The sequence below is a fragment of the Muscardinus avellanarius genome (genome assembly GCF_963383645.1).
Source record: "Muscardinus avellanarius genome assembly, chromosome: 9".
Lineage (NCBI taxonomy): Eukaryota > Metazoa > Chordata > Mammalia > Rodentia > Gliridae > Muscardinus > Muscardinus avellanarius.
Window position 1 is genome coordinate 47,786,577 of NC_137795.1, and position 27,626 is coordinate 47,814,202.

Genomic DNA, 27,626 nt, shown 5'->3' on the forward strand with positions numbered 1-27,626 from the left:
TTCACACTCACGTGATATGTTGTAAACTCTCGATTGTCTTGCCAGTAAAAGAGATTGTTCAATCTTTAGTTCTCACAAAGGATTACTGAACACTTATTATGGGGCAGGCTCTGTTCTAGGCTAGGTCTTGAGATACATCAATGAACAGAGCAAAATCTCTGCTGTCATGAAGCATACATTCCAGTGCAAAGGAGATAGACAATGAATATGAGACTTTTAAATAAGTGCTTGTGGCAATATGTTAGAAAGTGGCAAATGCTATAGAAAAAATATCAACTGCAGATGGGGTGGTGTAAGATCACACAGTTGGGTGAAACAGGAAGAAGTAGATTGCAATTTTCAATAGGGCGGCAGGAGGTCACTGAGAAGGTGGCCTTGGAGCAAACCCAAGACAGGTCAAAGAACTTAGCTAAGTGGCTATCTGCAGGATTGTCCAAAATGTCATTATTATTTGGATTATAAGATTTTTTGTGTGGTACTAGGGTTCTTGGAAACCCTTCTACCTCCAGGCTACACTCCCTGACATATTTTGTATTTTATTTGGAAACAGGGTCTCTTAGACCAGCAAGGCTGGCTTCGAACCTGTGTCATCCTCCTGTCTCTGCCTCCCAAGCATGGGGATTACAAGCGTGCGCCACTATGCCCTGCTTGGGTTATAAGATTTTAAAGGCAAGGTGGTAGTGGAGTATTTAGAGATTATCAAATAAAAGACTAGAGGAAATTTCAGAAGAGACAAAACCTTGAAAGAAACTAGAAGAGATCATTCTTTTACAGGAATTATTACTGAACAATCTAAAAGGAGCTGCAGATCAAAGACACATCCCTTCATATCATATAAAATGAACACTGTCGAACATTTCAATAAGGAGTGTGATTTTGTCGATTGAGGGTAGCTAATAATATCTTAATTTATGCTCTGATCATGGAGCTGCAGGTTTCTTATCTGTAGACTGAAAATTATTCACAGGTTTTCTTGAGAACTCTCCTGAATCCCCTTAATGCTCTTGAAACACAGACCATTTATAGGTATGATGATGCCAAGAAAGTTAAATTGACAAAACAGACAGTACTCATAGGTGGCAGGGGTAAGATGCAAATCTCTGGAGTCCGAGCTCAGTGTTGATTCCATTATACCAGTGCATTCTCAAACTTAAAAAAATCAAACATTAGAAACCCTTAGTAAATAAGATCATCACTACTACCTAAATTCTCTGAAAATTTAGAAGAGAATCAGCACACTTTGGAGCCCCTTACAAATAAGCTCACAGGTGTAAGGCACGAGTGTCCAGTGTGAAGCTGGTGTGAGCACATGGATATAGCTGCTGCTGCTCCTGTAATGATGTGCACGAATCTACAGTCAAGGTTGGAAGGATAATGGGTGTGTGTGTGCGTGTGTGTGTGTGCGTGCGTGCGTGTGTGCGTGTGTGTGTGTGTGTGTGTGTGTGTGTGTGTGTGTGTATTCATGGCTCCTGAGCTTCTTGGCATACCCTCTTTAAACACACACATCGATTATTTAGCAAGGCCAGATGGCAAGCTTAGCGGCCTGACAGCAGTCATGCCCTGTAGTGCCCCCAAAGGGTGCATGCCATTTACAAACCACGCTGGAATTCTCTGTTGTTGGGTTGATGGAAGTGGCTATAACCAAAGGCAAATGTTTTATGTCAGGAAGAGAGGAGTCAGGCTTACAGCTGCTGCAGGAAACCTTGGCTGCCTTCTGCCCGCTCAGCCTTTTACTACTGTTCATCATCTCAAAACTGAGCAGTAGGAAGTGTGGGTGTGTTTCTTGGGGACTTGGTGGTGGTGATGATAGGCGGTGTACTTCATTCAGACCCCAAACTCCTTGGAATTTTAAAATTGTTTGTGTTAAGGATTGGTCAAAGTTTATTTAAACTATGAGATAGGGGGAAGGGGAAAGTTTAATAAGCAAATCCATCAAGTGAATGGGATGTTTATCCGTACCTTTAAAAAGGGCTATATGATAGAGCCCTTGCAGCCGATCCAAGGCTTTGCTCCCAACCCTTCTGCTGATCCCCGGAACCAAAATATGAATGAATGAATTTATTTTTAAAATGGACCTTTTAAACCCAAATATTATATAAATTATAAATCAAATCTACTGAAATCTTCCTTTGGCTACATCCTTGTTACTCAATAGCTTATATTACTTACTGTGTTGTCAGTACCTGAAAGGCAAAGCCTTTATTAAATCAGTCTCATTTCTCTCTAATAGTCAGAATTGGGTTTTACCCTATTTCAACTGATGAGAGGAAAAATAGAGTGTGCTTCACTTGAATTTTCTCAATGTTAAGCACTTGTTAGAAAAAGATATTTGTTTTCCCTACAGTCATTTTGTAGCTTGAATTTCAGTTTAGCAAATTACAGCTCCTGTTCCTGCCATCCCTAAGCTTGGTAGTTTGCACATAAAAAAATCTCAGGGAACCCCCCCCCATGCAATCTTGCTTCAAGGTCACACAAACTACCCAACAAGAGAAGAAATTAAAGCCCTCCTGGGGCAATGGCAGTCGAAGAGTGTTCCTAAGAGGAATGAGAGAGACCTGACACACAGAGCATAAAGGAATTTCTTGCTACTGGCCCAGGGTGGTTCTGGCTACTTTTTAATTTCCTGAAGAAGGGTGTTTTGGACTGAGGCTGTTTATTCCAAGGTGATTGAACATAGATTTCAACACCGTTCTGTCCAGTTCTGAGGGCTGTATACATTCTCACTTGACAGCTTTATCTAGTCCAAAGTCAAAACACCAAGATTTATGTTCAAGAAGGATTTGACATTGAATTCTTTTGAATGCCCATAGAAGTATGTTTTCCAAACATGCTGTTGTGTAATCTGTTTGATTCCATTATATTTCAAAGAACAGAACTTAGGTTTAGATCTATTTAATTACTTAGAGGAGGAGAAAGAGCTATTGTCAACACATAAATTATGATTTTCATCTGGTTTATGATATAGTATCTCATGCCACTTATGAATCCAATCTTATTTTAGTGTACATGTGAGAATTTGGCTATTAAATGTAATAATTAATATAGATTTTTATAATCAAGTTTTTAAGAATTGGAATTTATTAATATTAATAAGCACATATTGTGACATGTTCCCGGTGGGCATGTGTAGAACACTCTCCCAGACAACGCAGTGAAGTTGTATGACAAGATAAGATAGGTTTTACACAGCTTATAGTATAATCATACTAGTCCAAGCCCAGAAAAGAACAATCAGAACACATGTCCAGAAAAGCATGGCTCATGCTTGTAATCCCAACATTCGGGAGGCTGAGACAGGAGGATCTGGGTTTGTGGCCAACCTCAGCTATTTAGCAAGGCCCTTGGCAACTCAGTGAGACCATGTTTCAAAATAAAGAATAAAAATTAGGGCTGGGAGTATAGCTCGGAGGTAGAATGCCGCTGGGTTCCATCCCCAGTAGTGCAAAAAAAAAAAAGAAAGAAAAAAAGAAAGGAAGGAAGGAAGGAAGAGAGGGAGAGAGAGAGAAAGAAAGGAAGAGAAAAGAAAAGAAAGTATAAACTCTCATCTCCCCATAGGATGCCCTCTCATTTTTGTAGCTTCAATATCTTGGCCACTCATGACCCCTCTCATTCTTAGCACTTAAACACACTAAATCCATCACTGCTTGGAATAAGAATGTCATTTTGGACTGCACGTACCCTCTGGCCATGTTTCCCCCTCGCATTCCAGCTTCTTGGAAGAGCACTGCGTGTTCCTGGACGTTGCTCCCAACGCAGCCATCTGGCCTCCATTGCAGGTGCGCCCTAGAAACTGACACTCTCAAGGTCACCAGTAATCCACCAGGATGCAGACCAATGGAAGGACCCTGGTCCTGGGTCTCCCTAACTTCCCTGCTCTTTCTCAGCTGCCTTTCGTCCTCTCCCAAAGTCATGCATTCTGGGGCTGGCTCAGATGCTGTCCTGGAGCTTCTAATCACACTCTTGTACTGTCTCTGGTGATCTCACTTACGCCTGTGGTTTTCATCTCCTGAGCTCTGTCCACTTGCTTGGTGCTGACCCAGAGTCACTAAGTCACAGTGGTTGAGAGCATGCAGTTTAGAGCTATCCCTGTGTATAAGTTTCTGCTCCAGCACTTTCTGGCTATGTAATCATTCTGAGTTTCAATTTCCTCATCTAAGAAATAGAAAAAATTGTAGAACTGACCTTTTTGGTCATCCTGTAGCATCCCCAAGAGCCTGGGGCAATAATCTATGCCCCAAAGGAATGTAATAAAGTTGTAAAGATTAAACGCCCTAGTGAAGGGCACACAAAAGTCCTTTATAGATGTTACTATCATCATTATCACTGGGCACTTAGATTTCAATTCCATTTAGAATCCTAAACTCAATTCTAAACTGCACTTTCCCCCAAATCTGCATTTCTTTATGGCAGTTCTGGCTGATGACTTCAGAATCAACCCAGACACTAAACAAAACCCAGATAGCATTTATGCTCATTCCTTTCTGCCTTCCCTGCCCCTATACCCAATGTGTCTAAGAGCAGCTTACTTAATATCTCTTAAACCAACTTTTTTCTCGTCATACCTACTGTCTTTCTCTTGTTGCTCAGGCCTTCCACATAGCCATTAAATTGCTTCTAGATGCAAACGAATCTCATCCTGTTTCTTCCAGCCTGAAATCCTTATCTGCTCTAATTTACTTCTAGTTTATAATCCAGTTTTCAGGGCATTTTCTGGACCATTCCTGCTTCTCTTCCTCTTCTTTCTTTCTGTGTCTTTCTCCTCCTCCTTTCTACTACCTCTTGGTATTATTTAAAAGCCATATGTGTTGTTGCTTCAGGTCAACTTACATCTATATTTCCTTTCATCTGTCCCATCTATGAAGTGCATTTCTTTAAGTTCTCAAAGGTCTAGAATTAAAAAAAAATTACTCAGCACTATTTAAAATATAACAAGAGTTCAAATGGCATATTATTTGGGGTTCTGGTTTTACCTCAAAATTTTTATGCATATCCATAAGCAAAGTTTTTTAAAGTGTATGGCTCTCTTCCCAGAAAAGGTGGGGACATAGTCATGGCAAGACAATGAGTCACAAATTTTAGTCATAAAGGTCTAATTACTGACAGCTCATAGTAGAATAAATTTCATCAGAAAGTGCGCTCTGTCCCCCAGTCATAGGTTATAAAGCTCTATTTTTATTTTGCTTCTATTCCATTTATTTTAGAATATGAAAGATGATAAGTTGTTAAAAAACACAAATCTAATTGAGGTGGGAAATGGGAGAGGGACAAGAGAATAATAATTTCTAATGTTGCAGGTTCTGTGTATAATTTATCTATCTTTAAAAATTAAGTAATCTTTTATACTGATCATAAGTATATTCCTGAATACAGGGAGAACTATTTTCACTCTAAATTTATAACATTTTTGGAAGCTTAATTATCATACTTGAAGGTCAAACGGTGTTTTATTGCAATAAAATACAAAAAGTAATAAAGAAATTATTCCTGGGGAGATGAAAGTCCAGGTTCGTAGCTCATTAAATACTAACTTCACAGACCATGTCTAATTTGTCATATTTAGCTTTGGAAATTTAATACATTTGAATTTCAAATTAGGTGAAGAGATACCTGAGGCAAAACTACCTAAGGTCTTTGAATTCCAGAATGATCCAAGAGATATAGTTCTGTAACATAATACCTGTATTTGTAAAAATTGCCTGTTAACTCATATGTACATATATGAGTTCATATATGGATAAATATACTCACACACAGTGCTTACCTGACTCAAAGGCTTTTTGTAAAAGCGATCAATCATATTAACGTGAAGCTCATTAACTCTCTCAGTTTGTTTTTAGTCATTCTTTCCTTTCTTTACCCAGCATATTGAAATCTCAATCGTTTGCACTGAGTAATTTATTCAACATGTTGGCTAAAATTTGTCAGTACTACTGTATTTTATAAAATAAGTCAGTTAGAAGGAACACACATTTGTTAGGAGAATAACCTTTGAGGGAGTTAAATGCAACCTCATTTTTTCCCCAATGTGTCTGTTTTAGGCTGCTGTGGTTTCATGAGATTCTGGAAGGCTCAATTTTTGAAAAAACATGAACAAATTTTGCTTCTCTCCTCATAATCTACATTACCTCTGAGTTGTTTGGTTGTCTTCCAAGACTCTTCCACCTTTTGTTTAACAATGATTCCTTAATTGGTGCGTAGTGCAGTTCTCTCTCAGCTCTAGTACACTGTCCAATAAAACTATAATGTGAGCCCCATGAGTAATTCTAAATATTATAGTTTTATAATATATATAGTATTATAATATTAAATATTATATTTAATATTATATATTAAATATAATATATATTTTATATTGTCATATAAAACAAAAAGAAACAGATATAATTTGATTTTATATTTCACTTAACACCGGATATATAAAACATTAAGCATTTTACTCTAATATAGTTAACAAAAAATTATTGAGATATTTTACATTTTTTAACTAAGACTTGCAAAGTCTGGTATGTATTTTATGCTTAGAGTGCATTTTAAGTATTGAAGACTTAGTCTGGTTTAAGATTTCATAAAATTATAGTTGAAAAGTAGCTTCACATACCTGCTTGTTCCATGCCTACTTAAAGGTTTTCTGAAAACTGACTTGAGTATCAAAAAAATCATTTTACTTTAATATCCAGTATCACATTAATACCAAAACCAAATAAAAATGCCTTAAGAAAAGTACAGCCTAATATCTTTGATGAACACAGATGAAAAAATTACAAACAAAATACTAACTATATGCATTTAAAAGTGTATCAAGAGAATTGTACAACACAACCAAGTGGGTTTTGTTCCATAAAAGCAAGGCTGGTTGAACATATGCAAATCAATACACGTTATTCACCACATAAATAGAACTGAGAACAAAAACTACATGATCATATCAATAGATGCTAAAAAAGCATTTGACACAATCCAACACCCATTCATGTTAAAAACACTGCAGAAAATTGAAATAGAAGGAACATATTTCAACATCATTAAGGGAATATACATTAAACCCAAAGCTAACATCATATTGAATGGGGAAAAACTTCAAGAATTTTCTCTAAAATCAGGAACAAGACAAGGATGCCCACTATCACTACTCCTTTTCAGTATAGTCCTCGAGACTCTTGCCACAGCAATAAGATAAGGATGTCAAATGAATTCAAATAGGAAAAGAGGATTTAAAATTATCCTTGTTTGCAGAAGACATGATATTTTATCTAGAAGACCAAAAGAACTCAACCAAAAGACTACTGGAGCTGATTAACCAATTCAGCAAATTTGCAGGATATAAAATCAATCTAAAGAAATCAGTTTCTTTTCTATATACCAACAATAAATCCACAATGAAAGAAATGAAGAAACCAGTTCCTTTCACAATAACCTCAAAACCAATAAAATACCTAGGAATAAACCTAACCAAAGATGTATTTTTTTATTTTAAAACAGGGTCTCACTATGTTGCAGAGGGCCTCACTAAATTGCTGAGGCTGACTACAAACCTGAGATCTTCTTGTTTCAACTTCCTAAGTACTGGAATTACAAGCGTGCCCTACCACACATGGCTATATCAATTTTAAATCTATGTCCAAGCAAATTCATATGTTCTTGAGTCAATCTAATATTATTAACATGTAAATCACAAGTGTGTTGCAAAAATAGAAAGGCAATTCCAAAATTAATATCAGTAAGAACTTCTTCAACATTTTCTCAGTCTTTTGCAGTTTAATTATCCTTCTAAATATTGATTTATGTTAGGAAAATGTATAAAGTCATTATATATGTGCATTTTAGAAGTTTTAATATCAACACAAATTCCCTTACTATTCCTAGTAGTTTTCAAATAAACTCTTCCCTCGAAGCTTCCAACTTAACTTGTTCATATTCAATGTTATGCTGGTGAGCAAACATACATTGTTGTGACATGTTTTTGTCTTTGATTGTTGTAAAACTGTCAAGAATTCCTTTTGTTTCAAGAAAATCTCAATTAAAGCCAACAGTTCATTAAATCTTTGTGAAATTCTCCTAAACTTAGCCACTGAGCATTGGTACAAAATACAAGATCTTTATTTTCAAAAACTGGTAATTATTCAGAGCATTTGCATATATATGCTAAAAGGTTTTTGTGTGTGTGTGGTACTGGGGTTCCTGGAAGCCCTTCTACCTCCAGGCTACACTCCCAGACCTACTTTTTTTTTATATTTTTATTTGGAAACAGGGTCTCTTAAGCCAGTGTGGCTGGCTTTGAACCTGCATGATCCTCCTGTCTCTGCCTCCCAAGCATGGGGATTACAAGCATATGCCACCAACCCTGGCTATGCTAAAAAGTTTTTAACAACTATGTCCATTATACTTTCTATAGAATTTGCCTTAAAAAACCGAGCACAAGATTTTTAGTAAGTATAATATGTTAGCATGAAACAACAAAACATGCATTATTTCTTTTTAAAAGGCTCTTAAATCTGGAATCTTAATCTAACACAACCAAAGTACTGGTCTTTGTGATATAAACTAATTTTTATACCTAGCTGAAATTCTTCTTTGACAGATAAAAGATTTAAACATATATCAATGTCACAAATTATAATTTTTAAATAGTGAATTGATGCTTCTCCATAGCTTGGGAAATCCTTTGGGGGAAAAAACATAAAGTATGAATTGGGCAGTATTCTGCACCTCCATATTCTTCCAGAGCGCTCTTCCTTCAAATGCTCATGCGAACATGCCATCCTTTCTTGTAGATGTTCAAGGATCATCATGTTCTCATGGTGAGGTCCAAAGCTCTTAGCATTCAATTCCATGATCTTGCATTTCCAATTTCATCCATTCTACTCTCTAGTCACATATTCATTCCATCATGCTGAATTCGTGATTCACCATAAGGCCATTCTCGCTTAGCTCTCTCTGCCTTTCCAATTTTTCTTCAGAAAGAAGCAATTTTACCCTCCTTGTCTCTGCCTATAGTCCTCCTATTTGTCTTTTAAAACTCAGCAGAAAAATTGTCTTCTCTGGAGACCTTTGTTCACACTCCACTTCTCCTAGTCACCCTGGATGTAACATCCCTCTCATCCCCCTCCTCCTGCCCACCTCATTCAGCATCCTCTGAACACCATATGGCACTTATTTTACACACAGTTACAATTATATTCACTAGATAGTAGACTTTTTGAGGACCGACATTTTTTTATTTTTTTGCTAGTGGGAATTGAATTCAGGAATATTCTACCTCTGAGTATACCCCAGCCATTTTTATTATTTATTTTAAAACAGAGTCTCTCCTAGTTGCTGAGAATCTCTGCTAAATTGCTGAAGCTATCCTCAACTCTGTGATCCTCCTGTCTCAGCCTTCCAAGTACTGGGATTACAGTCATATATTGCTGTGTCCCATTGAGTCCATTACTTGTAAATATAATCACTAAATAGAAAGTTAGACTTCTTATTTTTTATTCCTAAAGAGACTAAATAAATTTATAGCCATTTTGTTTGTTTGGTATTACCCAAGTTTTGTGACTGCACTTATAATTGTTCATCAGTGAATTTTACTCTTGTAACTGATCAATCATGTTTTCTTTTCCCTTTCTTGGTCCAGCTCCCACGGAGGCCACCACGCACCCGCACCTAGGTAAGTGTTTAAGATCCTGATGTCATTAACCATGGTGCTTGCTTCTAGCTGGGCAGGTGTTACAGGCAAGCAAAGTCTCAGCTCTCCCTGATTCTCCGATAATTTACTGAAATTAGATTCAGGTCCCAATTGGGCTTGAAAACAGAACCTCTCCAAGGACACAGTCATGCTGCTCACCTGGCAATTCACACAGGAACTTTTATATGTTCATATGCTCATTCTTGGGGTCCTGTTCAGTGTCACCTATGGCTGTATGTTGGAACAATGGGTCTTACACAAGACTCCCTCCCAGCATAAACACAGGAGCACAGAGGCAGTGAGTGAGGTGAGCACAGAGGCAGTGAGTGAGGTGAGCACAGAGGCAGTGAGTGAGGTGAGCACAGAGGCAGTGAGTGAGGTGAGCACAGAGGCAGTAAGTGAGGTGAGCACAGAGGCAGTGAGTGAGGTGAGCACAGAGGCAGTGAGTGAGGTGAGCACAGAGGCAGTGAGTGAGGTGAGCACAAGGAGGAGAAACTGAGGTCTGTTCAGATTGGAGATTTCTGCTCCAATCAGTAGGTTGAAAAAGAGAAATAATTTAGCCATTTCTTTAAAAATTGATAGGAGGCTATTTAATTAACTATCTGCTTTATAAAATGGTACCACAATTTTTTTCATAGTGCCATCTACTAAGTGGCCCACAGTTCTTGAGGTGGGATTAAGAGTCCAGAATTTGGGAATGGGATATAGCTCACTGGCAAAGCACCTAAGGTGTACAGCCCCTGGTTTCTATACCTAGCAGCTCCAGAAAATAAATAAATAAATAAATAAATAAATAAATAAGTACAGATTTTAAAGCCCATGGCCTAGACTTATCTCACTTTTACCACTTGCTAGCCACATGGTATTGAACCAGCTACTTAAACTTCTGTGTGCCTCAGTTTCCCCATCTGTTAAATGGGATTACTAAGAATACCTACCTCATAGGGTGTTGACATGAGGATTAAATAATTTGAAAAATGTATAGTAAATGATATGATAATGTTTGGAAATAAATAATTACAGGACAACAACAAAAACAGCAACACAACCATAGCCTGTAAGACAAGGGATCTTTAAGAGTTAAAGCTCTCCTGCGTGTCAGTGAAGACTTGTTTTAAAAGCAATTTCCTATGTGATACAATTTAATAAGACTGAAAAGAAACCATCTTAGTGACCTCCAGCCCTTTCAGATGCATCTCCCTGTGTGCCTTCCAGGAAGGCCAGTTATTTGTCTCTTGGGCTTTTTCTTTCAACCTATAAACCCAATTAATTTATTTTTCTCTTTGGAAAAGCTGCCTCGAGAAGCTGGACTTTTATGTAGTGCTACAGCTCGGGGCTCCTCTTATTTGGCAGATGAACATAAGTGCTTAGAAGCATGCCTCCTGGCAGCCAAGACAGAAGACAGGCTGGTGACCCGCCGTGGCGCAGCTGAGTGTCGCCAGGTTGGGAATGTGAGAGAGCCATACCCTGTAGGCATTTCAGGCTCTGCGTGGAATGGTGCAGAGGAATCATTAAATCACCCCCATGCACAGAACACATCACAGCACTCCCTCCAGTGTGTATCCATATTCTCCCTGTTCTCCTGCCCCGGGCTTGAAGTCTGAGCAGAGAGCGTGCTCAATACATGCTGATTCACTGCTCTCTCTGACTTCATTATGGGCCTGCCTGCTGGCGTACCTGGTCTAAAGGGGTCAGGACTGACATAGCTGGGTGTCACCAAAGAGAATTTGAAATTATGCTTCCTGATATTTGGAGTATTTTAATTGCTCACACATGCATGACAGTTGGCTATAAAGTTTTTTTTTTCTTTGCCCACCCTTTCTTCAGTGAAAATACATACTCCATAGTTGATGAAAACATTCTTTGATTTTGGCATGCCCAAAGTTCTTCTAAAGCTTAAAACTGGATATTTAACACAGTTTCAAAGATAGCAATGATATATTTAAAACCATAGATGGCTGGGCACATACCTATAATCCCACGACTTGAGGCAGTGAAACAAGAAAATCACAGGTTCAAGGACAGCCTCAGCAAGTTAGCGAGGCCCTCAGAAAAGTGGTGAGACAAAATTAAAAAAATAAAATGGGTTAGAGATGTAGTTTGGAGGTAGAATGTATCTGGGTCTAATCCCCAGTACAGACAGAGACAAAAAAACAAAACAGAAATCATAGATGGTTCTCTGGCATTCTTTCTGGCTTTTAAATTAGACTTTTTGGGGGGAGATTTTACTTATCATTATAGAGGTGACTTCTCTTGTGCAGTTGCGGGGCAGAAGGGGAGGGTAATACGAAGCACACTAAAAAATCAAGAGATTGGAGGCAATGAAAAAACAAGCCAAGGCAAAAGGGATAGTAAGGAAGAGAAGAGAAAGTGGATGAGTAAATACCAGCAGCTTTAGCTGACAGTAAACAGCTGGACTATTCCATCCCTTTTGGTGCTTTAAAGTGAAGTGAATATGGGAAGTGCCTGCACTATGTCTTGTAAGACATGGATGATATGCATCAAGGTATGAGAGGCAGGTGCCGTGTGGCCTCTCTTCGTGGGCCTTCCTGCCTCCTCCTGCCCGTGCAGTTTAGTAGGGTTCTCTTTGGAGGCTCTGGGTTCTAGACTTCGAGGGGTCTAAACAGCAAAACCTTCACCCTTGTCCCTTACTAGTTTAGGGACAAAGCAAATACAATTAATTGCTCTTTTAAAAATCAGTTTTAATTTTAAATACTATTAGTCTTTAAAAATGTATGCTGTTATTTTTTGTTGAGCCTGCTTTACTGTCGTAATATAGTTCTTTTCTAAATACTTTCTTTTTCGTTTAGCTGAAATACACAGTGACAGCATTATCCTCCGAGATGACTTTGACTCCTACAGCCAGCAAGAATTAAATCCAAATATATGGTAAGTTGCAGGAATATGCCTCACTTTGGTTTGTTTAATGCACAAAACGCTGCTAACTGCTCCCTAGGGGAGCAGTTACTTAAAATTAAATTGCTCTTTAGTGCTAAGGTATCAGTGGGAATTGTTAAACTATGGAATGGGCTTAATGTAGACCTACATAACGTCTATTTCATGACTTCTTTAAGAACTGAATCTAGGTGTTTCTCAAAGCCATGGGTGTAGTTAGAAATTTTTTTTTCAGTTTCATAAGATCTTTACAAAGAAAATATTATGCTGTGACATGCCTAATCATGACATTGATACTAAGTGAAAGAAGAAAACTTTTTTTTTTTTTTTTGGTGGTACTGGGGTTCCTGGAAGCCCGTCTACCTCCGGGCTACACTCCCACGGGCTACACTCCCAGACCTATTTTTTAACTTTATGTGGAAACAGGGTCTCTTAAGCCACCCAGGCTGGCTCCAAATCAGCGTGATCCTCCTGTCTCATTACTTATTCTCCAGTCTTTCCTTAGAAGGCAATTTAAGTGAAAATTCCATGGAATTTTTGAAGGTGAAGAAATAATGAGCTCAAAATTACTCATTAAAAATGGCTTCATACATAAATCGATGCCTGTATTTGTTGGCAGTTTGCTTTTGCTTTGTTTCATGGTTCTGAGACTCTACTAACTCAAGGCCATACATTCTACCACTAAGCTACATCCCTGACCCCATTTTGTTTGTTTACTGGTTTGATAGAATAGATTATCCATCAATCCAGGGCTGTAATCAGTCTGTATAATTTGGAAGAAATATCTGAATTTGGATTTTCTGTGTTTCTATCTGATGTTGTATGGACAAGGAAGAATTAAAGAACTCTCATGTAAACTTTCAAGTTTCAATGGAAAACCAAGGAAAACGTTAAAGAGTAAAAAGAGAATCGCTGCTTCATCCTTGAGTGTCAGCATATAATATTCATTCCTGGTTTTGTTTCACTGTTTTTAACAAATATTTAGCAGTAATTATTTACATAGAAATTTAGAAGGGATACAGTTTTCTTAACTAGCTATTAATTCAGTAGAGGAGACACTAGAAACATGTTTTCAAAAAGACTTGTAGTTTTTCCTTCTTCATTAGAGTTCCTCCTATGACCCATTTTCTTTCTAGCTTTCACATATTAGAGAGAGCATCTTATTTCTTATTTTTGTGACTGACTAATGTAATTTAGCATAATGATTTCCATTCCCATCCATTTCCCTGTGAATGTCATAATTTTGTTCTTCTTTATGTCTGAGTAAAACTCTATTGAATACATATCCCATAGTTTTGTAATCTATTCTTCTGTTGATGGACATCTTGGCTGGTTTCATAGTTTAGCTATTGTGAATGTGCAGCTATGAGTATAGATACACATTTATTAGTTTGGTAGTTTGGTTTCTGTCCTTTTGGGTAGATACCCAGAAGTGGTATTGCTGGATCATATGGTAGATTTGTTCCCATTCTTCTGAATACTCCATACTGTTTTCCAAAGTGGTTGCACTAATCAATCCCACCAACAATGTATTAGTATAGATGAGCAAATAAGGCAACCCAATTGAGGGGAATGGGAGGGGGGAAGAGGGAACTTCCCTAATGTACATGATGTTTACAAACATATCAAAGTCAATCACTAAGCCAAACATGAGAAGGAGGGAGGAGGAGGAAATGAGGTGGGAATTGGGTAAGGGCTAATTGGGTGATGTGTGCATACATGCCTCTACCATCTTATACCCTATTAAGATGTATGACTATAATGCACCAATAAAAAGAAACAAAAAAACTCCACAAAAAATGTATGTGCTAAAAAATTGTAGCCAGGCATGGTGGTACACACCTGTGATGTTCTTGGGAAACTAAGGCGGGAAGATTGCAGGTTCAAGGCCAGTCCCAGCGACTCAGTGAGACCCTGTTACAAAATAAAAAAATAAATTAGGGCTGAGGGTATAGCTCACAGTTAGAATGATGCTGGGTCTAACCCCTTGTACACACACACACACACACACACACACACACACACAATCTTGTCATCTAGAATAGAAATTAGAGGAAAAGAAATATGATATTGTGGAAATCTGAAAAAAAGAAAGGTGGCTTTGGGAGAAGGTTTTGGAGAAAGTGGTCCCTGAACTGTAGTCAAATATGACACAGAGATAGTACTGGGGCTTAATAATAGGCAAGGAACTTTTATGTCTTTTCTAGGAAGAAATATAAGTCCAGATAGTATAAATATAGAACAAAGTATTGTTAGAGTCATAAAGTCTTATAATTTATATACCATTTATGGAGTCATAAAGTCTCATAATTTATGCCATTTAAGGAAACAGTCTGTCAACAGACCTCTATAAATATTTCCTAAATATAAATTTCTTAAAATAAATTAAAATCTTTGATAAGAAAAGACAAAAATATATGTTTCTAAGCATCATTTTTTTTACCCAGGAAAAATTCTCTATCTTGACATTTGGTTTTTTATACCCATTAAAATAGATGTTATCAAATGATTTGTTTCTTCCAAGTCAAGTTTATTTCTGTCACACTAATTCATGGTCTTCAATGAGTTTTCTTGACAAATACAAAATGTGACTTTTATGTGGTTCAAATTCTGTTGGTTTTTAAATCAATAAAATGTGATTGATTTTGTTTCACCTATTTTCATGACTGATCTGATATGTGCTTTCTTGACCAAATTTATGGATTTTGTGTCTCTTCCATTTAAGCTATGGGTTTTTTTCTACTTTTGTAAAAAAAAAAAAAAACATTTTAAACCTTAAAAAGCTAAGTGTTTTTGTTTTCTATCAAAGATACTTCATAATAACTTTACTTTATTCTTATTTCTTACAATCACCTTGACTTATGCTCTTTAAGATTAAAGAAAAAAATTAACATTCTGATTACTTGAGGGATGACTGTTGAAGCAAAGGTGGAAAGGCCTGTCTGGTTGACACTTGAGCAAGCCGCTTGTTACCCGGTACCCTGGGAAAACTAAAAAAACTGCTTCCCCTCTCCGAGTTCTATTTCCTTGTAGTAAAAATGGGGCAAATACTGTCCTCACAGACTTCTCTTAAAGTTGGATAAATATGGAAATGTCTAGCACCATGCCTTGGTATAACATAGGTGCTCAATATGTTGGTTAAACCCTTTCCTTCCTTCTCCTTCCCTCTTTCCCTGTTTTCCTCCTCTCTCCTCCTTCCCTCCTCTCTCTCTCTTCCTCCCTAATATCTCTCCCTCTCTTCTTTCCTTCATTACTTCCTCTTTTCCTCCCTTTCTTCCTCCTTCCTCTCTCTTTCTTCTCCGCTCCTTCCCTTCCTCCTGTGATGTATTTGCACAATGGAGTAGCTATCTTTTCTAAATTCAGATATGAGCCTGGTGTGGTGGTGCATGCCTATGATCCCAGTACTTGGGAACACGAGACAGGAGGATCACAGGTTTGAGGCCACAGTGCAATAACTTACGGATACTCTGTTTCAAAATAAAAAAATAAGAAAGGCGGGGGCTGTAGCTCAGGGGTAAAAGGCCCCTAGCTTCCTTTACCACAAAAATAAAGTTAAATAATTCATGCAACTGAACTTTGTGGCACACACCTGTAATCCCAGCAACCTCAGATGAGACTGGAAGAACGTTACTGATAGGGAAGAGGGCCTGCATCACGCTGAGACGGGACTGAGGAGCTGGAGGGTGTGTTCTGCTCTTTGCATTAAGGAGCCAGGCTTCCCGACGATGGTATGGCTGGCTCCATCACAGTTGTTTTGGAATGAGGTCAGCCCAGGGCATCTAGGATCAATGACTTTAATTTTTTTGACTGTTGCTTCCCCAGTCACCTTGGGAAGCAACTGGAACAAACTAGGTGCCTGATAGATCTTTGTTGAATGAACAAATCAAATGAAAGGAGTCAGAACTTTCTGGGCTCAGTTTACCCTCATGGCTAACAGCCGTGGGAGAGATTGAGGAGAAGGAGCTCAAGTCTGAGGGCAGCCTCAGTGACTCAGAAAGCCCCTGTCTCAAAAGAAAAAAGGGCTGATAATGTAGCTCAGAGGTAGAACACCCCTGGATCCAATCCCCAGTGCTGTAAAAATAAATGAGTAAATAAATAAATAAATAAATAAAATCATCATTCACTGCTTATTTGCTTCCATTAACTTCACCTAAGGAAATCAACATTGTATTTCAGGTGATTCCTTCAATATCCAAGTGGATTGTCTCATATACAAATGGCTATAGCTAAGAACAGAAAACAGTAGTACTATTATTATGAATAAAGGTAGTAGCTAAGTTCCTCTTCTAAGTATTTGATGGCAATTGGAATAAAACCGAGAAAAAAAATTTACATCAATGCAATTTGAATATACTATTACACAGTTTAAGTGTCTGAATTGATTTATTTTTAATATTTATTTATTTGTTTATTGTGGTACTAGGGATGGAACCCAGGGGCATTCTACCTCTGAGCGACACCTCCAAGCCCTAATTTTTTTTTCTTTATTTTTTTGAAACAGGGTCTCACTGAGTTGCAAGGGGCCTCAGTAAGTAGCTGAGGCTGTCCTCGAACCGCTATCCTTTGCTCTCCTCATCCCAAATGCTGGGATTACAAGCATGTGCCACCATGCCCGGCCTTAACATTTTTATTTATTTATTTTTTTTTTGGTGGTACTGAGGTTCCTGGAAGCCCTTCTGCCTCCAGGCTACACTCCCAGACCTATTTTTTTTATATATATATTTTTTGAAACAGGGTCTCTTACGCCAGCGCGGCTGGCTTCGAACCTGCGCGATCCTCCTGTCTCCGCCTCCCAAGCGCGGGGATTACAAGCGTGCGCCACCACGCCCGGCCGGCCTTAACATTTTTATTGGTACATTGCAGTCATACATCTAATGGGGTTCAAGATGGTAGAGGCACACATGCACACATCATTCACTTAGCTCTTCCGCAGTTCCCACCCCATTCCCTACCCCGCTCCTTCCTTCTCGCGTTTGGCTTACTGCTTGACTTTGATATGTTTATGAATGTACATTGTGTACATTAGGGAATTCCCCTTTTCTCCCTTCCCATCCCCCTCAGGTCGCTTTATTTGCTCATCTGTGGCTTCTCCTTCTTTGTCTAGAGTTTCCCCTATGACCCTTTTTCTCCCTAGTTTATATTAGGGACAGCATCCCAGTTTTTACTTTTTTTTTTTTTTTTGGTGGTACTGGGGTTCCTGGAAGCCCTTCTACCTCCGGGCTACACTCCCAGACACCTATTTTTTATATTTTAATTTGGAAACAGGTGTCTTAAGCCAGCGAGGCTGGCTTCGAATCTGCGCGATCCTCCTGTCTCCACCTCCCAAGCGCGGGGATTACAAGCGTGCGCCACCACACCCAGCTCCAGATTTTACTTTTTTTTGACAACTAATCTCAGCATAATGTCTGCCAGTTCCTTCCATTTCCCTGAAAATGATGTATTTTGTTTTTCTTTATGGTTGAGTAAAATTCCATTGTGTACATATCCCATAGTTTTGTAATCCATTCATTTGTTGATGGACATCTTGGTTGGTTCCATAGTTTGGCATTTGAGGATTGTGCAGCTAAGAACATAGATATGCATGCATTATTTTGGTAGTTTGGTTTCCATTCTTTTGGGTAGATACCAAGAAGTGGTATTGCTATTCAACATCATTAGCAATCAGAGAGATGCAAATCGAAACTACCCTGAGATTTCACCTACCTCCAATTAGAGTGGCAATCATTAAAAACACAAACAACAACAAATGCTGAGGAGGATGTGGAGAAGTGGACACTCTAATACATTGCTGGTAGGGTTGCAAATTAGTGCAACCACTTTGGACAACAATATGGAAGATCCTCAGAAGAATGGGAAAGAATCTACCATAAGATCTAGCAATACCACTTCTGAATTGACTTAAAAATTAATAATTTTACTTGTTGAAAAGTTGTTAATAGAAAATCATAAACAAAAATAAGCCTTTTCTCTACATTAGATCTGTATTCTCTTTCTCCGGAGGCATAAACCGAGGTGACAGTTATTATGAGTCCTTCTGGAAATTGTTTATGCTTGGCAAGTGTAGCTATGAAGTCTGTACACAAACCAGGGGGTCAGAGAAATTTCTTTCTTTATTCTTCCATAACCCAATTTAATTTCTTTTTATTGTTCCCATCTATCAGGTTGGTAGAAACTTAATTCCATTCAACTCTAGTTTGCCCTCTCTCATTTTGGCTTTTTTTTTAAGTTAAGTTTCATGGGCTTATTACTGCAGGAACAGGTGATAGGGATGTACCTCTGGGCCCCAAACATATGTTCCTGCAGATACTCACTGATTCTTCCATTTCCCCTCTAGTCCTTAATGACTGGTTCACACAGATCGCCTTTGTCCTTGTCTTCTAGGGCCATCTCTGTTGTGAATATTTCTTTCTTTCTTTCTTTCTTTCTTTCTTTCTTTCTTTCTTTCTTTCTTTGTTTTTTTTTTTGTTTGTTTGTTTGTTTTGTGGTACTAGGGATGGAACCCGGGGGCATTCTACATCTGAGCAGCAACCCCATTCCCAGTTTTTATACTTTATTCTTTGAAACAGCGCCTCACTGAGTTGCAGAGGGCCTTACTAAGTAGCTGAGGCTGTCTATGAACCGTGATTCTCCTGTCTCAGCCTCCCAAATACTGGGGTTACAAGCATGTGCCACCACGCCTGGCTTGTTCTGAATCTTGCTTGAGGTCATGGAAACCCTTGTGTGCCCCTGACCTGGGCCATGGCATCGTTGCAGTGCTGTGTTATGGCTGTGTTTGGTCCTTCTGCCTCCTGAGACAAGAGAGTCCCTCAATTCTTTGCCCCTGGGACTTCACCAGGGAAATGGTCCTTTATCTCTCCAGTAACCAGCCTCTTCTGTTGCCTTGTCCAAATGAGAGGTGAGAAGTAAACTTTCAAACAAAGAGAGCAAACAAATCAATTTAGCAATAGCTCAGGCTTGAGGAGAGGGAGTTCTCTACTTTAACTTTACCCTGATGCTAGACCACACAGAAGTTTTCCTCTGGACCACAACATTATCTCCACCAAACCCAAGAAGCCATCAAACCCAAGGGGAGATGAAACGCTATGGAGCAACACAAATTTATTAGTGCTGCAGACAGTGTCAATCAGCAAATGTGCTCAACTGTATTCCTGATTAAGAAGGGATCAGTAATGTCATAGTCATATGGCAGCAACCAGCGCCCTCCTCCAGAAAATGGGAAGAAAAACCTCGTGAACTAAACTTAGAAGAATATAGAAATAAGAAGTATGCTTTATATTATTAACATTTCATTTAAGCAGATACTGTGCATCAATTATACTTTTAGGGTTTTTATGAATTAAACTATTTATTATGATGTAAACCCTGCCAGTATTTCATATTATTACAGAGAAATCTTTTTAAAAATATATATATACCTAAGAGCTCAAACCTGGACTATCTGCAGTGTTCACCAACAGAAACTTGGGTAAACAGTGAAACATCCACACAATAGAATTTTACTCAGCAATAAGAAGAATTAATTACTGATATTGAAAATAATATGAATAAGCCAAGTGTGTTGACACTTGTAATCTCAGTAATTGGAGAGCTGAGACAGAAGAATCATAGGTTTGAGGCCAGTCTCAACAACTTAGTGAGACAGAGACTTAGTGAGACCCTGTCTTAAAATAAAAAATTAAATAATGCTAAGGATGTAGCTTGGAGGTAGTGCCCTTGGGTTCAGCCTCCAGAACCAAAAATAAGTAAATGTAAAAAACTATGAATGAAATAAAAATATTTGGGATGAAAAGAAGCCAGACTTAAAAGAGTTTTTACACTTACATAAAATCCAGAATAGAGATAATTACTCAAAGTGACATCAATTAGATCAGTAGTTGTTTGAAGAATTGAGTATTGACTGGGATGGGGCAGAAGGACCTTGCTTGGAAGTGATTTGTTGTATGTATCTTGAGAAGGTGTTGGTTACATGAAATTCTACTGTGTGTAAATTGGATTCAGGAAGCAATGTTAATAAGAAGAAAAGTAGGAAGTAGAATAATAAGAAAAAGTAAGAAATAGGGTAAATTTCTGATTTATAACTTGAGAAAGAGAAAGAAACTAAAAAGTGAATACATTCTTAAAACCCATCAAGTTTTGTTAAGAAGTGTCTTTACCCTCCAGGCAATTACAAATTCAAGGAGGAATCTTTGTTTTGCTGAAGTTATTCCTTTAATGCTTGTTTTCTGAAGATTACAGAAGGCATACGGAGCTATAATATCACTGATGTTCTAGAGGGAAACACAGGACTATTAAATAGTACGATGATAGATGGCAGCTAGATGACAACAGATGTTTCCCCTCCAGCACAATGAGAGAACGGTGATAATAGCAAATATGTCCTATTCAGCAGAGATCAGGGAAAAACAGGAGCTGCTTCTCAGAAGAAGCATCTTAGATGAGTAAGTAGTGATGCCAACAAGGAGATGGGACATCAGGAGGAAAGGCATCCATTTATTTCAGATTCTGTGTACAGGAGAACCTGCATCAGTTGGTTATGATGCAGAAAGCCCCACAATTTACATCTAAAAGATCATAGAATCTTGGTATTTTCTTGAAAATACTAATTTGTACTTGATATAAAATGGAGCAAAAGGGTTGTTGATTTGGCTTCTTAAAGTTCTTTTCCTTTATGAAACATAATTGTCTGAACACGGATTATGGAAATACCTAGATTTTAGAAAAAAAGGCAGACAGTAAACTGCTTCCTATGTCACTAGTACTCCGGAGCTCTATCCCTCTCCAAAAGTAACAAAAACAAGGGAAAATGCACCATTTAGTAGCCAAGCATGAGGATGACAAGTGTGTGTGTGTGGGGGGGGGGGGATGTCCAGGTACTTAGGAAGAAGTAAGACTGATGATGTAATATCTGAGAAAAAAGTTGGATAAAATCCCTTTGTCCAAGTTTGCCAGACATTTGCTCAATGTCAGGAAGCCCCGTGGGCAGACAGCCGGGAAGACAGCCTGGTGAGAGGAGAGAACAACCCTGGAGTTCTTCTAAGAGTGAGTGGCTGCAGGAGATTATGAATGCATGAGAAAAGTAGCCAACATAAGGATTCTCCCAAACCTCCAATACATTGAAGCATTTTGGGGCTTTGAATTATAATTTGATATTTAAGAGATTCCTGGTGCAGTGTTTCCATTTTACATTCATCTTTCCCTACTTTGTCCCTCTTCCTCGATTTTTCACCTCTTCCCATGATCTCTCCACTCTTCTCTTTGTTCATAATTTTTTCTCTTCTCACAAAACTCTCCTCTCACTTTCCTCTCTTGCTTCCTCCCCCTTCCTCTTATTTTTTTATCATGATGTAATTGCTCTGGGGAAAAGCTTCATGTATAATAGAAAGGTGAACCAGAAGGCGTCCCACTAATAAAATAGGTAGGAATCTGAAGTCTTATTATTTCCTTCTTTAATCCGTGTTTCAGATGACAGAAACGAGAACTCACTCAATGGAATTAAATGTCAAGTACACTTGAAACAAGTGAGAAAATATTTCTTCAAGCAGCATGTCGTGGAATTCACCATAGTAGGAGACCTATCGTGCACAGTAGTAGGAATTTGGAGGGGTTATTTTTAACCTATTTGTCATTGTACCTGTTAACGAGATCAAAGTTTTAAACTCCCTAGTGAAATCAGAAGAGTTCTCCTGCCTTCTGCAGTGAGAAGTAACGAGAAGAATGAACTATAAATGGAGTTTGTCATTTTCACGTTTAAGGCATGTGTTAACTCCTTAGAAGAAGAGGCAATGACATAGTTGAAGGTGCTATTATTCTCAGCCTTACAGAGTGAACTTTCTTTGGTGTTTTTCTAAAAATATTCTGCATTTACAAAGATAGTGGGATTCTTTTTCCAATTTATTTTTTTAAGCTTGATTTTCTTTTTGAAAAGGATCACATACATTGCTTACAAGCAAATGGGCGGGACCTCTTTATTATGCAACATTGTCTTTTTATTATAAAATATGGTCAAAAGCGGAGTATACTGGGTGTTGAGGCATGAATAGAAAGTAGGAGAAGCATTGCTGTCTCTGAAGCAGTGGGCTGACTACCCAGCTACCAAAAGGGCTGCAGGATCTTCTATAATTTGGTGAATTCACCAGTTCCTGACCTGGCCTGGCCTTGAAATTCACACATCAGATTTTGTCTACACACAACAATCTATATTTGGGGCCAGAGACGTGTTATCTTTGGGTCAGGGAGTTACGAGACATTTCTCTTTTTTGCTTTCCAGTTTTAAAGGACTCATTTTGTAATCATAACTAATGTCAAAATTATTTTAACATCTTTGTATAGAAGTGCTGGAGAATAGACAATACATGCTCATAGAACGTCACATTGCTTCTTGCAGGGCTGAGTGTAAGACACTGACCCTTTCAGAAGCAATAAATTAGGGATAGATAATACGATGTCCTGGGTCGTGGGGACAAATGACATGGATCTCAAATGAGAATTCGATGATAACTGCTTGTCAGTGAGCTTCCGGGTGATTAACTTGTTTCAGCGGAGTGCCTGACTAAAGGCTGAGTGATTCCACTCTGATCTAAAAAAGAGGAATGAGTCATGTCAGTAGACTACTCTTGGGAAAATAATATTTCAATTATTTATTTATTGTTATCAGGATGATGTCACCATAAGCGTTCATAAATCTCCAGTGGTGCGAAGGCGCTCAGTGTTCTCATTAATCCTCCTCCTCCTCGCCCCTGCATCCTGAAAGCTCTCTGCGTCACTGCAGTGTGTGGGGACCTTGGTCTCCAGGCACATTTCACTCCAGGTCCCTCTGTGCTTATCACCAGGGTGTTTGAGTGTATTTTCATGCCTGATCATTTAAATATAGGATTAAAAAGGATAATTATGCCATTAGAAGTATACTCTCTAAGCCACGTGCGATGATGCAGGCTTATAATCCCAGTATTTGGGAGGCTGAGACAGGAAGATCGCAGGTTTGCAGCCAGCCTCAGCAACTTAGTAAGGCCTTGTTTCAAAACAATAAATAAATAAATAAAATAGGGTTGGGGTTGTAGCTCAGAGGTAGAATAATGCCCCTAAAGTCAATCCCCAGTACCATAAAACAAAACAACAATAGAATATTTTCTCTACGTCTCTAATGCATATCACATATAATTCTGTGTTCCAAGACAAGAGCACCATCTAAATTATAATATAAAGAAATAAAGGGAACTGATACCAAAATAACAAGCTTGAAGACTGCCAAGACTGCCAAGGAGCTTGCTACAGTAGAAACAAGACCCTACTTCAAAGCATCTATGTTTCTTTTATGTTTATGGTTTGACCCTGTTTTTATTAGTCAGCAAGTACCAAGTACTTTATATTTACTGATTCTCTTATGTTTTTCTTGGTTAAAAAAAGATAGTGTACACATAAAAGAGATGTTCATGAATTATCTAAAGATGTATAAAGCCAAGGAAATACTAAATTTGATTCTTATATACTTCAGTCCAATGAATTCACTTGTTTTCTATAAAATCCATTTCTCTTATTTTTGTACATTTTTACTAGTAATGCAAAGGCCTTTTATCCTATAATTGAAAAAAATCAATTTTTAAGAGCAGTCATTGTAGATTTTCAAAATAAACTTCATGGTAAGAAGGACAAGCATTCTTTGACCAGATTCACCAAGAAGCATTCTGCTAATTATACTGTGTGTGTGTGTGTGTGTGTGTGTGTGTGTTACTAGGGGTGGAACCCAGAGGCTTTCTACCTCCAGGCTATACTTCCAGACCTATTTTATATTTTACTTGTTGGACTGGAATTCTTTTCTCTTACTGACTGCACTAGGGTAGAGTGAGATGAATATTGAGCAAGGACTTAGGGAACCTGTATTTTAGTCCTGTGTTACCATTTATAAAATGAGGGTGTAATGAGATGCATTGATGTCGCAGGTCCGCTCTAACTTGATGATCTGTGAACTCCAGTAATTGACAAGGCTCACATGGAACCTTAAGTGTGTGATAAATAGGTTCAGAGAGAGTTTAATAAATTCAGGCTTTGCATGGTCTTTCAGAATTGCAAGCATTTTTTTTAAAACTGTCTTTTAACCACATTCACAGAGTAATATATTTTGATGTGGGCAGTTTATATGATGTGCCATGGTTTTTGTCAGATTCTTATCTCTTTTTGCATATTGGGAAATAGAACAAAAAAGGAGAAAAGGTTTCTTAGATTAGAGAAACAATCAGTATTTTACTATTCAGTAGAGAAGCAATCCATTTCTAATCTTTAGCCTGGCGGGTCACAATCCTTTTTAAATTGAAAAACAAAGGTCTGTTTAATTGAGATTATTTTAAATTTTCCCACACATCTCTGAAGAATAATGTTACCTAAATTTATACAGGCTCGTCATTTTTCTCAGAATGAGTTAAGCAGAAGAAGATCAGTTGTGAGGCCATAGATTTAAATATCTCAACAAACAGCAGCATCTCCCCTCCCTCCCCGAGCCTATAAAGAAAATTGGACCGGTCATCACCCAGCAAATGGACCCTTAGTTCTTAGAAACTTTTAGAATTTTTCCATAATGGAAGAGTAGAATTTCAAGTTTCCAGGGGTCTTTGCACAGAGCACCCTTTGGAGCTAAATGCCTAAATCCACTCAACCAAGGTTAAAAAATCATTAACATAAAGATCTCTGACATGGTAAGGAAGATAGGGCAAATGAGCACTTAGCAGTTCTGTATTGTTTCACTTTCTTTAGCGAGCCAGGCGTTATTCTTTTTGGAATTCACATGTTTATTTACATCTGTAAGTTTTTAAATCCTCACCTTATCTTTCTGACATGGGTCACTGTTCTTTGAGAAGCCAGGACCGCCAGTTTTTCTTTGCACTATCTTATCTGGTCTCTATCAGGATCACGGTGCCCATCATAAAATTATGATTCATCACGCTCTTTTTGGTAATGGCATTCATATGTGTAGAAGTAACAATGCTTAATATTAATGATATAAAAACTTTCAGGAAGATCATGTTATAGATTCACTATCAAGAAATTCACTTTGATGGCCTTCACAGGTTAGTTAGGATCAGGAACAGAAATGATACGACTAATAATCATGAAAGAGTAAAGGGGAGTTTTTTTTTTTTTTTTTTTTTTTTCAAAATGGCGACTGAGGGACACAGTACTCCTCAGTAGCTGAAGCAAATAAAACTTCAGATACTTAGAAAGCTGTGTCTTAATCAACAAAAAAAAATACATACCAGGAACCAAAACAAATCCTGGTACCTCGGGGGAACTCTGAACTTGAAGAAGAAGAAGAACATAGACCCGGACACCGGACCAGCTGCAAACGCGCTGATCGGCGGCCGCGGGCTGCTTTCGCGGGCCCGCGGAGCTGCCTGCCCGATAGCCCCGATAGTCCCGCAGCAAGATAATCCGGGACTGAAAACAGCGAGCAGCTCCCACGTCAGAATTCTGTGTGCCCACCAGCGACTGGATCACAACAGCATAGAGACTCCCACGAATCCTGGACCAAGGAAGACAGGTACCTGCGGGCAACGGGAAGTGCGGACCCTAGCGTGCGCTGCACTCCAACCCCCCAGCACGCCCAAGCCTCAGACCCGAGCACTCCCCTCTGCGCACCTTGTCGGCACCCCGGTTCCCTGCTAGCAGTCATTGCCTGTCCCACTCTCTCCACTAAATTGGAGCCTACCTGGGTGTCTAGCTCCCCCCCCCCCCGCCACCTTGCCAGAGACTGCCTTCAAGGCTGCGAAAGCCCTGTGTAAACTGGAAATCTCCTTGGGGCACCCCCAGTTTCTACGTCCCGCGGGAGGCAGAGGCCTTTACTGGGCACCACGCACTGGATCCTTGAGCACCTATCCTGCACTCCTGGCCCACCGCTGGGTGTTCCCACCCTCCTGCTAGCCAGAGGCTTAACTCTAAGCGAGAACGAGAACTCAGCTCAATACACCTTGGAAGAGCATACCAGCAGCAACAGACAGCTGCATCCACTCACTCCTGGTTCCAGTAAAAGCAGCACACCCAGCCTGCACCCTTGGAATAGGCAGAGCTCTGGCAGCAAGCGTGGGCACCCAGGAACCAGCACCCATTTGCCCAGGGTACATCTTGGGACCACACCGGCTAACCCAGCTGGAATTTCCAGAGACACAGGAAAATCCATCGGGCCACAATATCTGCACAGGACCTCAGGGGGAGGTTCTAATTATACCTTGGTCATGCTCCACCCGTGTCGTAGGGAAGCACAGGCTGGAGTCTAGGGTGGTGAGTGCAGAGGTACTGACCACAGGTTAGAATTTCGCAGAACCTGTGAATTGTATAGAATCAAATAACAGTGAAACCAGACATCCGGACACATAAACCTAAAGCAGCTAAAGGAGAGAAGGTGTCCAAACACCCAGAGTGACCTAAGAAGATAAAAAAATAGAGTACAAAGAAAACTAAGAGACATTGGATGGTATTCTGAAAGTTACTAAAGCAATCACATACGCACATATTATATAGGCCTGACCCCATATGCGTAAATAAGGAGGACTGTTTATTTTACTTTTAATGTGGATGTTTTGTTTTATATTGCTTTTACAGTGCTTTTGTTTTGGTATGGTTATTGCTGTGTTATTTTTTTTTCTTTCACCCCATACTTCTCTTACTTTCACATGTTGTTTTATATATATATATATATATTGGATAGTTTGCCTTATTTTTTTATTTCACACAGCTGCTAGCTCCTTTTATTTTATTCTTGTTCTTTTGTCCTCTTTCTTCCTCTTTCCTTCCTTTATTTTCATTCTCCTCCTTTGATTGGTCTTCCTCCCTTTTTCTAGGATTACATAATAGTCTTGGTATCTTGTGTGGATTTTTTTTCTATTCTTTTTTTGTGTCTGTCTGCTCCTTCCATCACCCCTATTTACAAACCTTCCCACACTAACCCTACATACTTTTCCCCCCCAAAACTTTTCCACATAATATACCTCCTGGTCTAATACTCTAAGTATCTCTTACATTCATAATTACTCCACGAACGACAAGAGTCCTAGTAGTTAACTCTCTCTCATTCCTA

At 38.8% G+C, this 27,626-nt stretch overlaps 1 protein-coding gene across 1 annotated transcript in view; it reads left to right on the forward strand.

Moving 5' to 3' along the window:
* RELN (reelin) overlaps positions 1-27,626 on the forward strand; it is a gene marked incomplete at both ends in the record, with an annotated part of 510,757 nt that overhangs the window by 203,202 nt on the left and 279,929 nt on the right. The window contains 2 exons of the mRNA XM_080701477.1: positions 9,620-9,652; positions 12,481-12,559. Of these exons, the coding sequence (XP_080557603.1) occupies positions 9,620-9,652; positions 12,481-12,559 (112 nt within the window). The remainder of the gene's footprint in view (positions 1-9,619; positions 9,653-12,480; positions 12,560-27,626) is intronic.